This window comes from Rhinopithecus roxellana, chromosome 7 (genome assembly GCF_007565055.1).
Source record: "Rhinopithecus roxellana isolate Shanxi Qingling chromosome 7, ASM756505v1, whole genome shotgun sequence".
Lineage (NCBI taxonomy): Eukaryota > Metazoa > Chordata > Mammalia > Primates > Cercopithecidae > Rhinopithecus > Rhinopithecus roxellana.
This window is the reverse complement of record NC_044555.1, coordinates 93,251,631-93,266,496: the sequence shown is the minus strand read 5'-3', so window position 1 is coordinate 93,266,496 and position 14,866 is coordinate 93,251,631. Positions and strand designations below refer to the sequence as shown.

The 14,866-nt window shown below is 45.3% G+C and overlaps 1 protein-coding gene across 7 annotated transcripts in view; it reads left to right on the top strand.

Annotated features, from left to right (window-relative positions):
* The window catches only part of SEPTIN6 (septin 6), a 79,929-nt gene extending 74,361 nt beyond the window's left edge, over nt 1-5,568 (top strand). For 3 of the 7 annotated variants that reach the window (XM_010378041.2, XM_030934754.1, XM_030934758.1), the window contains one exon: nt 2,383-5,565. In XM_010378041.2, the coding sequence (XP_010376343.1) occupies nt 2,383-2,407 (25 nt within the window). In that variant the 3' untranslated portion in view covers nt 2,408-5,565. Of the gene's footprint in view, nt 1-1,100 lie in introns of all 7 variants that reach the window. The other 4 variants (XM_010378044.2, XM_030934757.1, XM_010378042.2 and 1 more) reach the window with 2 other exon arrangements.
* The last annotated feature ends 9,298 nt before the right edge of the window (nt 5,569-14,866 follow it).

Genomic DNA, 14,866 nt, shown 5'->3' with positions numbered 1-14,866 from the left:
CACCAGCTCTGGGCCCAGCTGTGACTCTTTTGCGGCCACAGGCAAGTCTGTTGACTTCTCTGTGTTTCTCAGTCTACTCATATGTATAATGGGGATCAGTCCTACTTGCCGTATATTTGTCACAGGAATGAAACTTACATGGAAGAGAGGTGAAAGTATTATTTAAGCACAAACCAATGATGGGTTTCCATAGTTCACGTTTTCAGGTAACTGTGGTCTGGACCCTAGAGCAGAGTTCAGCAACCAGCAACCATCCTCATACACTCTGCAAACAGGTCTTGCCCCAGAGTACCAGTTAGCTGACTAGGACAGCTCTGAGGGCCTCCTGCGGTGAAACCTCAGCCTCCTCTGCTTTCCCTATGGGACAGGAAATGCAGTGGCTAGAGCCTGGGGCTCTATCCCGTGGCCTGAGGCCACTTAGAGATTTGCAGAAGGTATTCCTGTACAAGGTATTAGGTGGTGGTGTTGGGGGGCGGGAGATGGGAAGACATTAGTCAGGACCTAGTCATTAAGAAGAGATAGGGCGGGCTCAGTGCCTCACACCAGTAATCCCAGCACTTTGGGAGGCTGAGGCGGGTGGATCACTTGAGGTCAGGAGTTTGAGACCAGCCTGGCCAACATGGTGAAACCCCGTCTCTACTGAAAATACAAAAATTAGCTGGGCATGGTGGCAAGTGCCTGTAATCCCATCTACTCGGGAGGCTGAGGCAGGAGAATCGCTTGAAATTGGAAGATGGAGGTGGCAGTGAGCCAAGATCACGCCACTGCACTCCAGCCTGGGTGAAAGACTGAAACTCCATCTCAAAAAAAAAAAAAAAAAAAGAGATAAAATGTATTTTTGTGGTTGTTGATCATTATTTTGCTGGCTAATGCCACTGCTGCCATCATGTGGGAGTGTGTGTGGAGTGTATGAGAGAGAAAACATGTTTCCCGGAGCCAATGCAATAAGACCTTAAGACCATCTAACATAGCTAAATTCTAATTTAGCCATTAGTCCTCATGACTTAATTTTCTTCTGACTTTTTTTTTCTTTTTTTTTTTTTTTTTTTTGGTACATTAATCTATCCATTCATTAACTCAGCTTCTCTTTTCATTTTCAGTTTGGGCTTCCTGTAGACACCCTTTTCCTGCGCAACAGAGCTGGGCCTCCCTTTCTCTAACTTCCCCCTTAACATGCCTGGGGGGCATACAATCCAACCCGGGCCCTCTCCTCTCTTCCTGCCAAGGTTTATAGAAACCTGAGAATCTGAGGGCGATGTCTGGCCGCTGGTCAAGAAGCCAACAGTCATTTGGCTGGCAGATGCATCCTGCATCCCAGTCCCCCTCCCAGCACCCCCAGCCATCCCCCCTGTTTTCCCCCACATCTTTGCCAGAGGTGTGACATGGTCAGGGGGCCCATCTGCTACTCTTCCCCAGCAGCTCCCCTGTTCCAGTTCTGGTTGCTGTTAGTTTTCCCTGAGGTATTTGCATCCACCATGGCTGGGTAAGCACCAATAAGCACAGCTGCCCCCTTGGTCTCCTGTATCCCAGTCACTAGTCTTCCCTGGCCCACCCCACCCTCATCCTCAGGAGCCGCAGCCACTTCTTAGAGAGTTTCAAAAGGAGAGCCTTTGGCGCCTTTTCCGTCTAACCTTTGAGTCCAGCCCTTTCCAGTTTTCATTCATTCGAAGTAACTGCACTCAAGCTGTGCTCAAAATCTATAACGCATTTATTTACACCAAGCCCTTCCCATAAAACACAACTGCTGGAGAAAATAGCAGACGTTTCCCCTCTCTCTAACTCTGGGTATCCCACAGATGCAAAAGGGAGAATAAACCTACATATTATTACCAGCCTAGAGTCTTGAATGATAGCCTTACTGAATTCTTGTGAGGTATTTCAGCATCTCAGGGGTAATTTCCGGAAGGGCTCCATACTGTCCCAATAAGGTGAGGCCAGCAGCAGGAATAATGAATCCCACTTTGTAGACTGGAAAACTGAGCTGTCAAAAGAATCAAGTGTTTGGGGCTTTGCTCTGATGAGTCTTGTAGTTCATTTGGTGAACGTCATGATGATTTTTAACATGCATTTTGCATGCATCCCTCAATAAGAAGAGATGAGACTATCGGCTTGAGAGAAGAAAAGAGGTGTTACACCTTGGAAGGCCCTTAACTTGCTTTCCAGTGTAAGGATTTGAGAGTTTAAAAATATTCCAGCCCTAGTTTTTATCATGGGTCCCATCTGATAGTGGCTTTGGGAACCTCTGTGAAGTAGAGAGCCCTCCCTTGTCAGTGTTATGAGGCACAGTGGCCTTTGGTGTTTGGCCAGTGACAGTGTGAGAGATGGAGTTGACCTGGCAATGATCTGTGGCTAACATGCCGTCTCTCTGCCCTTCCTTTGCAGTAATCCATGGCTGTGTACTGAATAGTATTCCCCGCTACAGCTGGACTGGACTCCATTTAGCCTTTTAAGCCGAGGTTTCTATTTTAACTGACAGCTTTCCTTTGGGGTGCCAGGCAGCCAGGCCCCCCACCCTACCCTGCCATGTACTTCAAGCTCACTTCTTTTTGAGTTCCGCAACTTGCTCCTGCCTCCCAGCCCCACTGGCACTGACCATGACCACCTTCTTTTTTTTTTTTTTTAGAGTTTCTTTTTTTGATCACTTACTTTCAAAGCACACAGTGAAACAAGGTTATGCCAAATTTCCAGGCCTTTTTGAAGTATTGAGAAGGGGAAGGGGATTTCTCGCTTCAATTATAGATCATAATAGGAAGCAAAAAGAAAAAAATGAAAAGCAAACATATGCACGTACTTCCTTTTTTCTTGTTGGCAAAGCAAGAGTGTAGGTTTGCTGTGTACCGTCTGGTGCTCTACTGATTGGTGAGTGACCAGAGCAAGTATGAAGGTGATGCTGCCAAAGCACAAGCCAGTTTCTTGGGAAAATTCAAGTTACAGTGGAGTATTGTTTTGAAGACCATATGCTTGGAGGTAGAAACAAACCAACAACCAAAAAAAAAATCTGCTCAGGTACTCAGCCAGTAGCTCAGAGAGATGCTGAGTTAGGCCTGTCAGGTCTCCTTGGGAAAGGCTTCGTATTTGCAACTTTGATGATTCTATGTCCAGCTTCAGAGCTGCTTTCCCAGAAATTCACGCTTAAACAACCGACTAGTAATCACCACCCCCTACCTCGCCGCCCGGTAATTATTTGCATTACAAACCGGAGGCGCCCTCATTTGCATTTCTGTACAGATTACTTAAGGCTTGAGAAGCTGTGAATACTTCGAAAGTATTAGACCCACACAGCCTTGAAGAGACCTTCAGAAACTAAAGAGGAGTTTTATATTAAGGGAGACATTTTAGTCAGTAAGACGATATAACCTAGTTACTCCGTAAGGGGAAATAAAGGCCCAGAGAAGGGAAGGGACTTGAGCAAGGTCCCACTGCTGTTAACAGGCAGAAAGCCAGACTAATTTTCATGCCTCCTGACTCCCAATCCATTTCACAAAGGGATTCAATCTGTTTATATACGTTCCTGGATACGAGGTCTTTTGATGTTCAGAGTGACTGAATAGTTAGAATTAGAAGACCGTCGAGGTTTTTTCCCACAGAAAAACATCTGAAGATGGATTGGGTAAGGGCTGGCAAAATGAAGGCATGCCGGGCCAGCTCCCTTAACCCAGTGATGCTGCAAGGCTGGAACGGGGTCCAGGAGACCGTGTGTAACAGGTGCCCTAGGTGACCATTATAATCAGGGAAGTTTGGTAAACAAAAATCAAACCCATGAGTGAACATAAATTAAAAAGTTGATCGCCGGGCGCGGTGGCTCACGCCTGTAATCCCAGCTCTCAGGGAGGCAGAGGCAGGAGGATAGCTTGAGCCCAGGAGTTCGAGACCTGCCTGGGTAATACAGCGAGACCCCGTTCTCCACAAAAAGGAAAAAAAAAAAAAGACAAAAAAGTTGATCAAGCCCATTAAAATGGGTATTTCATTGAGTGGCTTTATTCACTGTAGACAGAAAGATTTTTTCCTTCTTCAATGAAAAGGTGTTTTAATTAGTACAACTGTTACTATTTAAAAAAAAATACCCTAAGTACTCTGTTTACTTCTGGTGAAACAAAACCAGTCATTAGCAATGGTCTGTGCTTTTATTTTCCCAGACTGGAGTGGCTTTTCTGAAATACACACACACACACACACACACACACACATCCCTCACTTCTCCTAAGCCAAGAAGTTTGCTTTCCCTAGCTGCAGTGTAGATGGCTCTTGTTTTTGTTTTTGTTTTTGTTTTAATCATTTGGCATTCACATGTGGCTGTTAATAATGTGCTTGTTTTTAATTAAAACAAGAAGCTTTAAACTGGTGTGTGGTGTTCTTAAAACCTTCTCAGCAGATTTCCCCGTGGTGATGGCCCAACAGTGACCCCCATTTTCTAACCTGTCTTCTCAAACTATAATCTGTGCTACCTCAGTACTGCCCATTCCCCTCCCCCTGTCTTACTTTGAATGTCCTCTTTCTTTGGCTAATTTCATGTTTTCTTTCTCTTTCTCTCTCCCTCTCCAGCTTTTTTTAATCTTGTCTTCAGCAGCTGCACTAAGTCTAAAGGAGAAGACTGCCATTATAGAAGAGTTAGGGTTGCATATTGTCTCAAATCAGAAATCAACCAATTCCCTCTCCCCTCAAACTGCAAGCACACACACATATGCCACACCACCCAACAAGTGTTCATGTGTCCCTGTGTCCAGGCAAGAAGCTCTCTTCCTGACTCACATGGTATTTTAAATGGAAGTGTCTTGTCCTAACTAACAAGGCAGGAAAAGAACCATCAGAGCTGGAAAATGGACCAAATGTAACCTCAGAGAAACAACTACAGGACCACTCACCCAAGTGTAAGTGACTGGGGCAGGACACTTCAGCTGTGGGTATGGAAGTACTGTTCTGTTCACAAGGTTTTGTTTGCGTTTTATGTTTTTCTTTTAAACATTTCTCTGGTTCGATGAGTTGACTGTCTACGGCCACTGTTAAACATTTCTGAATATGGAAGAGAAAGTCAAGTGACATTTATATCTTCTTCAGCATTCACAGACCTTCTATAGATTCCAGCAAAGGGGAAAAATGTGTCCACTATCTAACACTCAGGTGGAGATGGGAGAGAAGGGAGGGGGTTTAAGCTTAGTGAGGGCAAAATTACTCCATTCCACCTTCTGAGACCAGTTGGGGTTTTGAGAGAGGTTTCTGCTCAACCTGGGATCTGGAGGGAGAGCTTTGATGTTGGTAAATCTGCCTTGAATTCACTGGTTTAACTTGCATCAAAATACCATGTGAGTGTGCTCATTCTCATATATCCCTACCACCATCACCACCATTCTGCTGTTCAGTGTCTCTTGAGAGAGCCTCTTTGCATGTTTTCAGAATCTGTGTGTGTTTTTCCTTTCTTCTCCTTTGTTCTTTTTGCTCAAAGGTGTGACCAGTCACTGCCCCTCTGGGGCTTTCATTCTCCAGGAGAAACATCCCAGAACCAGCACTGTTTAGCTTACTACCTTTCTAATGTCCATGTCAATTTTCAATAAAATTCAAAGAAATGCTGAATGGCTGTGTGGTCTGATCTTAAGTCACTGGGTGATGCGGCCCACCACGGTTTGCCTGAGGAGGAGCGGGTGGCTGCCTTCTGAATGGGTGATTTGAAGGGCTCAGGGAGGCACCATCAGCTTATGAAATCTTCCTAGGTGGGTTGCCATCCACCGTGCCCGCCCCCTCCAACTTTCTTCCATCTGGGCCTGAAATTCCCACCACCTGGGTTGGAGGCGGGCAGGAAGTCCTCTACTTTTTCTTTATTAGCATGGATTTAACTAAGTTGAGCTGATTATCATCTAGTATATTAGATGGAGAAAGTAGAGTGCCAGAGCCTACGGAACAAGATTCAGGTGAGTTTTAATTCTGGCAGGAAAAGAACTCTGCACCACGTGTCTTCTCTCATTTACTCCTGTGATGTGAGCATCCCCCAAAATTCATGGATATGACTATTCTTCATGACTCAAAAAGCATTCTATAGATACTAAGGAGTATTTTGTGTCCTGGGTCTACTAGAGAGCTGAGCCTCCCATCCTCCCAAGCATTAAAGTGGGCAAGAGAGAAAGTCGTCACTTTGAAGAACTCTGGTGGCCCTTAGGAAAACAAACTTTACTCAACTTTGTTTACCTAAGGGCCAGGGTGCGGACATCAGGGCACGCATCCTTTCCTTACGGAGGCCTGGAGGCTTCAGAAACTATCCACGTATATTCCACGTATATAGGCCTGGCTCTGCATATATAGGCCTGGCTCTGCGCAGCTCACACACTAGGGGACAACCGAGTGAGACAATACGTCTGTGACATTTGTGATGTCACTGAGCAGAGGCAGGCACTGAGGTGTTATGGAAAATTACAAGCCCTGGAGCCCTACAGACTTGCGAGCTGTGGGCAAGATGGGCAGATCACCTGAGGTCAGGAGTTCGAAACCAGCCTGACCGACCTAGAGAAACCCCCGTCTCCACTAAAAATACAAAATTAGCTGGGTGTGGTAGTGCATGCCGGTAATCCCAGCTACTTCGGAATGCATGCCGGTAATCCCAGCTACTTTGGAGGCTGAGGCAGGAGAATCGCTTGAACCCAGGAGGCGGAGGTTGCCGTGAGCTGAAATCGCGCCATTGCACTCCAGCCTGGGCGACAGAGTGAGACTCTGTCTCAAAAATAAATAAATAAAATAAAAAATTAATAAAACGTCTCCAGAAAAGGAGGACATGAGTGATTGCCTTGCCATGGTCATTGTGAAGGCTACCTGAGCTAATGTAAGTTAAAGACCTGGGCGTTCAGTCAATGGGCTCCCTTGTTAAGGACTGAGTTTTCCCTGTACTAGAAAGTACCCACCTGGCCAGGCGTGGTGGCTCACGCCTGTAATCCCAGCGCTTTGGAAGGCCAAGGCGGGTGGATCACTTGAGGCCAGGAGTTCGAGACCAGCCTGGCCAACATGGCGAAACCCTGTCTCCACTAAAAATACAAAAATTAGCCAGGGGTTGTTGGCACGTACCTGTAATCCCAGCTGCTGGGGAAGCTGGGGCAGGAGAATTGCTTGAACCTGGAAGGCGGAGGTTGCAGTGAGCCGAGATCGCGCCATTGCACTCCAACCTGGGCAACAGAGCAAAACTCTGTCTCAAAAAGAAAAAAAAAAGTACTCACCTTAGAGTAGAGTCCTATAATCCAGAGTTTCTCAACCACAGTACTATGGACATTTGGGACCAGACATCTGGAGGGCTGTCATGTGCATTAAAGAATATTTAGGGTTGGGCGCGGTGGCTCATGCTTGTAATCCCAGCACTTTGGGAGGCTGAGGTGGGTGGATCACCAGGTCAGGAGTTCGAGACCAGCCTGACCAAGACGGTGAAACCCTGTCTCTACTAAAAATACAAAAATTAGCTGGGTGTGGTGGCACGTGCCTGTAATTCCAGCTACTCAGGAGGCTGAGGCAGGAGAATTGCTTGACCCCAGGAAGTGGAGGTTGCAGTGAGCCAAGATCACGCCACTGTACTCCAGTGTGGGCCACAGAGCGAGACTCCATCTCGAAAAAAAAAAAAAAAGACTATTTAGCATCATCCCTGGCCTCTACTAACTAGAATCAGTAGGATGCCCTCCCTACCCTCCACAGTTGTGACAACCAGAAATGTTTCCAAGCATTGCCAAAATGTTCCCTGTGCACAATTGCCCCATGTGGACAACCATTGCTTTAGGTCAGGAATGAGCAAACTTTTTTTTTTTTTCCTTGAGACTGGATCTCACTGTGTTGCTCAGGCTGGAGTGTGGTGGTGCAATCACAGCTTACTGCAGCCTCGAAATCCTGAGCTCAGGCGATCCTCCCACCTCAGCCTCCTGAGTATCTGGGACTACAGGCTCGTGCCACCATGCCCAGATTATTTTTAATTTTTTTTTTTGGAGGGGGTGAGTAGAGACTGGGGTCTGGCTATTGCTCAGTCTGGTCTTAAACTCCTGGGCTCAAGTGATCCTTCCACCTCGGCCCCCCAAAGAGCTGGGATTATAGGCGTGAGCCACCACGCCCAGCTGCAAACTTTTTCTGTAAAACGCCAGCTGATAAATGTTTTAGGTTTTGCAGGCCATATGATCTCTGCAACTATTCAACTGTGCAACTATTTGTGTTACTGTAGCACAAAAGCAGCCATAGATAATATGTAAGAGGTTGAGCATGGCTGTGCTCACTAAAACTTCACTTATGGATGCATGATTTGAATTTCACATATCCTGATTATTCTTTTTAATTTAATTTAATTTAATTTTGTTTTTTGAGACAGGGTCTCACTCTTCATCCAGGCTGGAGTGCAGTGGCATAGTCATAGCTCATTGCAGCCTCGAGCTCCTGGGCACAAGCAATCCTCTTGCCTCAGCCTCCCAAGTAGCTGGGACTACAGGAGCGCGCCCCAACGCCCCGCTAATTCTTGTATCTTTTGTAGACAGGTTTCCTCATGTTGCCCAGGCTGGTCTCGAACTTTTGAGCTCAAGCGATTCACCCACCTCGGCCTCCCAAAGTGCTGGGATTACAGTCGTGAGCCACGGCACCCAGCAATTTTTTCCCAGCCATTAAGAAACGTAACCAAAACTAGCCTGGTGTCGCGGGCCTGTAGTCTCTGGCCCGCCACCACGCCCGGCTAATTTTTGTATTATGTATTATTAGTAGAGACGGATTTTGCCATGTTGGCCAGGCTAGTCTCTAACCCCTGACCTCAAATGATCCTCCCGCCTCGGCCTCCCAAAGTGCTGGGATTACAGGGGTGAGCCACTGCGCCCGGGCTTAATTAAATCTTTTTCATGAGATCTAGTTAGATGCTGCTCTTGGGGAACTTGCAGACTGGCCCCTTGTATCTACTCAACCATGTTTTCCAACACTTCCCAATATTCGTTCTCTGTCCAGTCTATTCCATCTCTGCACAAACCTCTCCCTGAGTTACACAAACTGTTCGTTGACTCTGTCTGAAATATCATCTACTGATTTAAATCCTACCTTCAAGGCTCAGGTCCTACTTTGAAGACTTTCTTGATCTCATCCACCTATCCTGATTCCTGATCTCTTCTCCATTTTCAAACTTCTTAGTTGAACTTTTTTTTTTTTTTTTTTTTTAAACACTGTCTCACTCCATCGCCCAGGCTGGAATGCAGTGGCATGATCACGGCTCACTGCCACCACTACCTCCTGGGCTCAAGCTATCCTCCCACCTCAACCTCCTGAGTAGCTAAGACTACAAGTGCGCACCACCACGCTCAGCTATGTTTCATATTTTTTTGTAGAGACAAGATTTCGCCAAATTGACAGGCTGGTCTCCAACTCCTGAGCTCAAGAGATCCGCCCACCTTGGCTTCCCATGGTGCTGAGATTATAGGCATGAGCCACCAAGCCCGGCCCCTAGTTGAATTTACATAATCTTCTCTGCTTCTTATTGGGGGACTTCCCTCCTCAAGAGATGTTAAACTTCATAAGAGTAGGGGCATCATTTATAAGCTCTCCAGAGGTCCCAGTAAAGTGCGACTTCAAGATAAGTGATTAAGAGGTAGCTAGAGGCTGGGCGTGGTTGCTCACACCTGTAGTCCCAGCACTTTGGGAAGCTGAGGCAGGCGGATCACTTGAGGTCACAAGTTCAAGACCAGCCTGGCCAACACAGTGAAAACCCGTCTCTGCTAAAAACACAAAAAATCCACCAAGTGTGGTGGCACACGCCTGTAGTCTCGGCTACTTGGGAGGCTGAAGCAGGCGAATCGCTTGAACCCAGGAGGTAGAGGCTGCAGTGAGTCGAGATTGTGCCACTGCACTAGATTTATATTCTTCACCAATGTCGGCAGCTATTGCACTTTTTTTTTTTTTTTTTTTTTTTTTTGAGATGGAGTCACGCTGTGTTGCCCAGGATGGAGTGCAGTGGCACTATCTCTCACTGCAGCCTCCGCCTCTCAGGTTCAAGTGATTCTTCTGCCTCAGCTTCCCGAGTAGCCAGGACTACAGGCAAGCACCAACACACCCAGCTAATTTTTGTATTTTTAGTAGAGACAGGTTTCACCATGTTGGCCAGGATGGTCTTGGTCTCTTGACCTCGTGATCTGCCCACCTTGGCCTCCCAAAATGCTAGGATTTCAGGCGTGAACCACCGCGCCTGGCCCACTATTGCCACTTTTCAAACAATACATTTTGAAATTAAGTTACAAGAATAGTACAACCTGGTTGGGCGTGGTAGCTCATGCCTGTAATCCCAGCACTTTAGGAGGCTGAGGCAGGAGGATCACCTGAGGTCAGGAGTTCGAGATCAGCGTGACTAACATGGAGAAACCCTGCCTCTACTAAAAATACAAAATTAGCCAGGCGTGGTGGCGCATGCCTATAATCTCAGCTACTCAGGAGGCTGAGGCAGGAGAATCGCTTGAACCCGGGAGGCAGAGGTTACGGTGAGCTGAGATCACGCCATTGCACTCCAGCCTGGGCATCAAGAGTGAAATTGTCTCAAAAAAAAAAAAAAAAAAAAAAAAAAAAAAAAAGAATAGTGCAGCATATACTCGCATACTCTTGACCCAAATTTACCAGTTGATAACATTTTGGCCTATTGCTTTATCATTTTTGTGCCCCATATATACGTATCTACACCATATATACAGATAATATTTTCTTACATAACCACAGACAGTTATCAACTTTGGTAAATTTCACATTCTGACACTAATCTATCAAATAATATCCTTTATACCATTTTTTTTCTTGCAGTACAGGATCTAGTCTATGTTTATGCATTGTACCCTGTCTTTTTACTCTCCTTTCATTTGGAATAGCCCTTCTTTGTCTTTCATGACATTGATATTTTTGAAGTCCTATTTTAAAAATAGGATGTTCTCATTTTGGGTCAAGGTGTTGCCCAATTTCTCCAGGATATAATTGCTGTTTTTTTTTTTTTTTTTTTTTTTTTTTTGCTACTAATAAACAATCTGTGGAGAGAAACTGTTAAATTTCTGGAAATATCTTACTCATCAAAAATTTATCCTTGGATTGAGCATCTATTGATAATGTTTGCCTCGACCAATCTATATAAAATGATGATTTTCCAACTCCAGCACTCCCTCCATATTTACCAGTCAGCACATGGTATTCGACTGAAAGCAAAGCCCCTCCCTGCAAAGGCCCTCCCTTGTCTCTCATTTATTTATCTATTTGGTATCACTGTGGACTTATGGCTCCCTAGTTTTCAATGGTTTATAATTCATTACTGTCTTTAATAATATTGGTGTTCACATTACTCAGAATTGGCCAATGAGAACTCCTAGTTACGCTTTCAATCCGTTAGTAAACATTCCTCAAGAGCACATGGTGGTGCAGAATTCTCGGGTCAAGAACTTTTAGTGATCTGATTTTTGGGATAGTTTATGGGAGTGGTGCTGCATCAGGTTTCAAGTTTCTGTCTTTCCATTACGCACTGACTCCCCCTATAGGCAAAAGCAGGGAAGGAAGCTCAAAGCAGTCAAAACGGGGGTTTATGTGTCTTAAAACAGTAATAGGGCTGGGCGCAGTGGCTCACACCTGTAATCCCAGCACTTTGGGAGGCCAAGGCAAGTGGATCACGAGGTCAGGAGTTCAAGACCAGCCTGGCCAAGATGGTGAAACCCCTGTCTCTACTAAAAATACAAAAATTAGCAGGGCGTGGTGGTGAGAGCCTGTAATCCCAGCTACCGGGGAGGCTGAGGCAGAGAACTGCTTGAACCCGGGAGGCGGAGGTTGTAGCGAGTCGGGATCGTACCACTGCACTCCAGCCACTGCATTCCAACCACTGCACTCCAGCCTGGGCAACCGTGGAATAGAGCGAGACTCCGCCTCAAAAAAAAAAAAAAAAAAGCAGTGACAGACACCTGCAATAGAGGAGAGGAGGATGGATGATTACAGGAGATGTCTGGATTATTTTTGTTTTTGTTTTCTTTTTTGAGATGGAGTCTTGCTCTGTTGCCCAGGCTGGAATGCAGTGGCACAATCTCAGCTCACTGCAACCTCCACCTCCCAGGTTCAAGCAATTCTCCTGCCTCAGCCTCCTGAGTAGCTGGGACTACAGGCATATGCCACCATGCCCGGATAATTTTTGTATTTTTAGTAGAGATGGGGTTTCACCATGTTGGCCAGGTTGGTCTCAAACTCTTGACCTCAAGTGACCCGCCCGCCTCAGCCTCCTAAAGTGCTGGGATTACAGGCGTGAGCCACCATGCCCGGCCTTCTGGCTTGTTTAGGATTGTAATGGTGACCTTTATTATCTACACCTACACCTCTCTTCAACTAATGTATTTCTGCTCAGGGGTTTTAACTCCTGCTTACTGAGAAACCATCTGTAGCTGTGAGAAAGGAATGGGCTAAAATAGATTGGCTGATGGATTTTTTGTAATCAGAAGGATACCAGGGAGAGAAGGACATGGAGAATCCTGGAAATTTGTGTTCCATGGATGAAACTGCTTATTCCTTAGTGGGATTTACAAATGGAATCCTATTATGGTTGTTCCAGAGCAGATGGCCTCTTACATCAGTTCCAACACCTTTTATTTTGTAATCCAAGTTCAGAAGTCAGATTACAATTATTTGTTTCTATATAATGGAAAAGTTTTAATTCAGGCTGAGAGGAAGTAATTTATCTTTTCACAGATTGTTTTCTAGGAAAGATGTATGTTTATTACAGTGCTGATTTTGGTGAAAGTTGGCAACTTAGGCTGTGTCTTAGTCCATTTATGCTGCTATAACAAGATACTGAGACTTGAGACTTATAAAGAATTTATTTCTCAGAGTTCCAGAACCTGGGAAATCCAAGATTAAGGCACCAGAAGGTTCAGTTGTCTGGTGGGGGCAGCTCTCTGCTCTCTGCTTCCAAGATGGTGCCTTGTTGCTGTATCTTCCAGCAACAAGGGGAGAAGAGTGTTATATCCTCACATGGCAGAAGGCAAAGGGCAAGTGACCAAACACTGTGTAAAGCCTCTTTCATCAGGGCCTTAATCCCATTCCTGAGGGAGGAGCTCTCATGGTTTAATGACCTCTCAAAGGCCCCACCCTTTAATACCATCACATTAGCCATTAAGTTTCAACACTTGAATTTTGAAGAGGACACACTCAAACCATAGCAGGCTGAATTTAATCTAATTATAAAATAACAAATCAGCTTAAAATGTAGGCTCCAAGGAAATGATTTTCACTAAGTTGGGACAAAAGGAAGAGCTTCATTCATTTATGTATTTAATTCAACAAATATATCTAGAGTGCCTACAGGATCAAGGTGTAGGTGCTAAGAGCAAGACAGATGAGTTCCCTGCTTTCATGTAACTGATATTCTAGTGGAATACAGCAAGAATATAAAAAGGAAAGAAAGTGGTTTTTCTCTGTTGTCCTGGAATTGATTACAAGCTGGGTGGGGAGAAATAGCCCTATATAAAACTAAATGTGCCACCAGCAGTAGGACCACCGGATGAGGTGGCTTTGACTCAGTGCCCTCTTTAACTCTCTAATGACATATTTCTAACTACATGACACCTTATGCGTAGGGGTGTATTGGACTGAGAAGAGCAGAAGATAACAGCACTTTTCAGTTTCAGAATTCTTTATTTCCATGTCTGTCTTTCTCTATGGTGGGCATTCATGTTTATTGAGGTAATGTTAGTCTCTGAACCACCAAATCAAAGAATATAGTACTACGAAGGAAGGTTAGAGATAATAAATTCAAGTAATGATTGTATGAGTGAGAAAAACAAGGCCACAGAGGTGAAATGACTTGCCGAAGGTTGCAGAGATAGTTGTTGGCAACGATGAGATGAGAATTTAGGTCACCTGACTCCTCTCATCTAGTGCTCCCCCAGTCATTTGCCTTTGCACTGCCCTCTTTTTTCTTTTCTTTCTCTTTCTTTCTTTTTTTTTTTTTTTGAAACGGAGTCTCACTCTATTGCCCAGGCTGGAGTGTAGTGGTGCAATATTGGCTCACTGCACCCTCTGCCTCCCAGGTTCAAGCGATTCTCCTGCCTCAGCCTCCCGACTAGCTGGGATTACAGGCACCTGCCACCACACCCGGCTAATTTTTGTATTTTTAGTGGAGACGGGGGGGGGGGGGTTTCACCATGTTGGCCAGGCTGGTCTCGAACTCCTGACCTCAAGTAAATCCTCCTGCCTTGGCCTCCCAAAGTGCTGGGATTACAGGCGTGAGCCACCGCACCCGGCCTGTTTTATTTTCTTCACAGCATGTATCACCTTGTGAACTTTTTAAAAACAGTCTGATTGTTACCCCAATAAACATGAATGCCCACTATGCAGAAAGACGTGGAAATACATTATGAAAGTGTGTAAAGTGCTGTTATCTTCTGCTCCTTTCAGTCTAATACACCCCTACACATAAAGTGTCATATAATTAGAAATACTTTAGAGAGTTAAAGATGGTAGTGCGTCAAAGCCACCCCATCCAATGGTCCGGCTCCTGGTGGAACATTTAGTTTTATGCAGGGCTGTTTCTCCCCACAAAGATTGTAGTCAATTCCAGGACAACAGAGAAAACCCACTTTCTTTCCTTCTTTTGTGTATTCTTGCTGTATTGAGCACACAGTAGGTGCTGTGTAAATTCCCGCCGACAAACACTCATTAACTGCTTTTGTGAAGCTACTGAAGTTACTGAGTGAAGCTGACTCCGGTTGGAGTGATACATTTGGCTACAATGATTGAGCGGGCCCCTCTTCTCTGGGCCCCTTTTGTATCTTGTAATCTGTTGCACTTAAGTGTATACATGAAATACACTTACTTGCAGTTGTGATCAGAACTGTGTAAACAGTGTCTGTGTTCGTAATTGGGATGCAGTAGGGACTTGAAA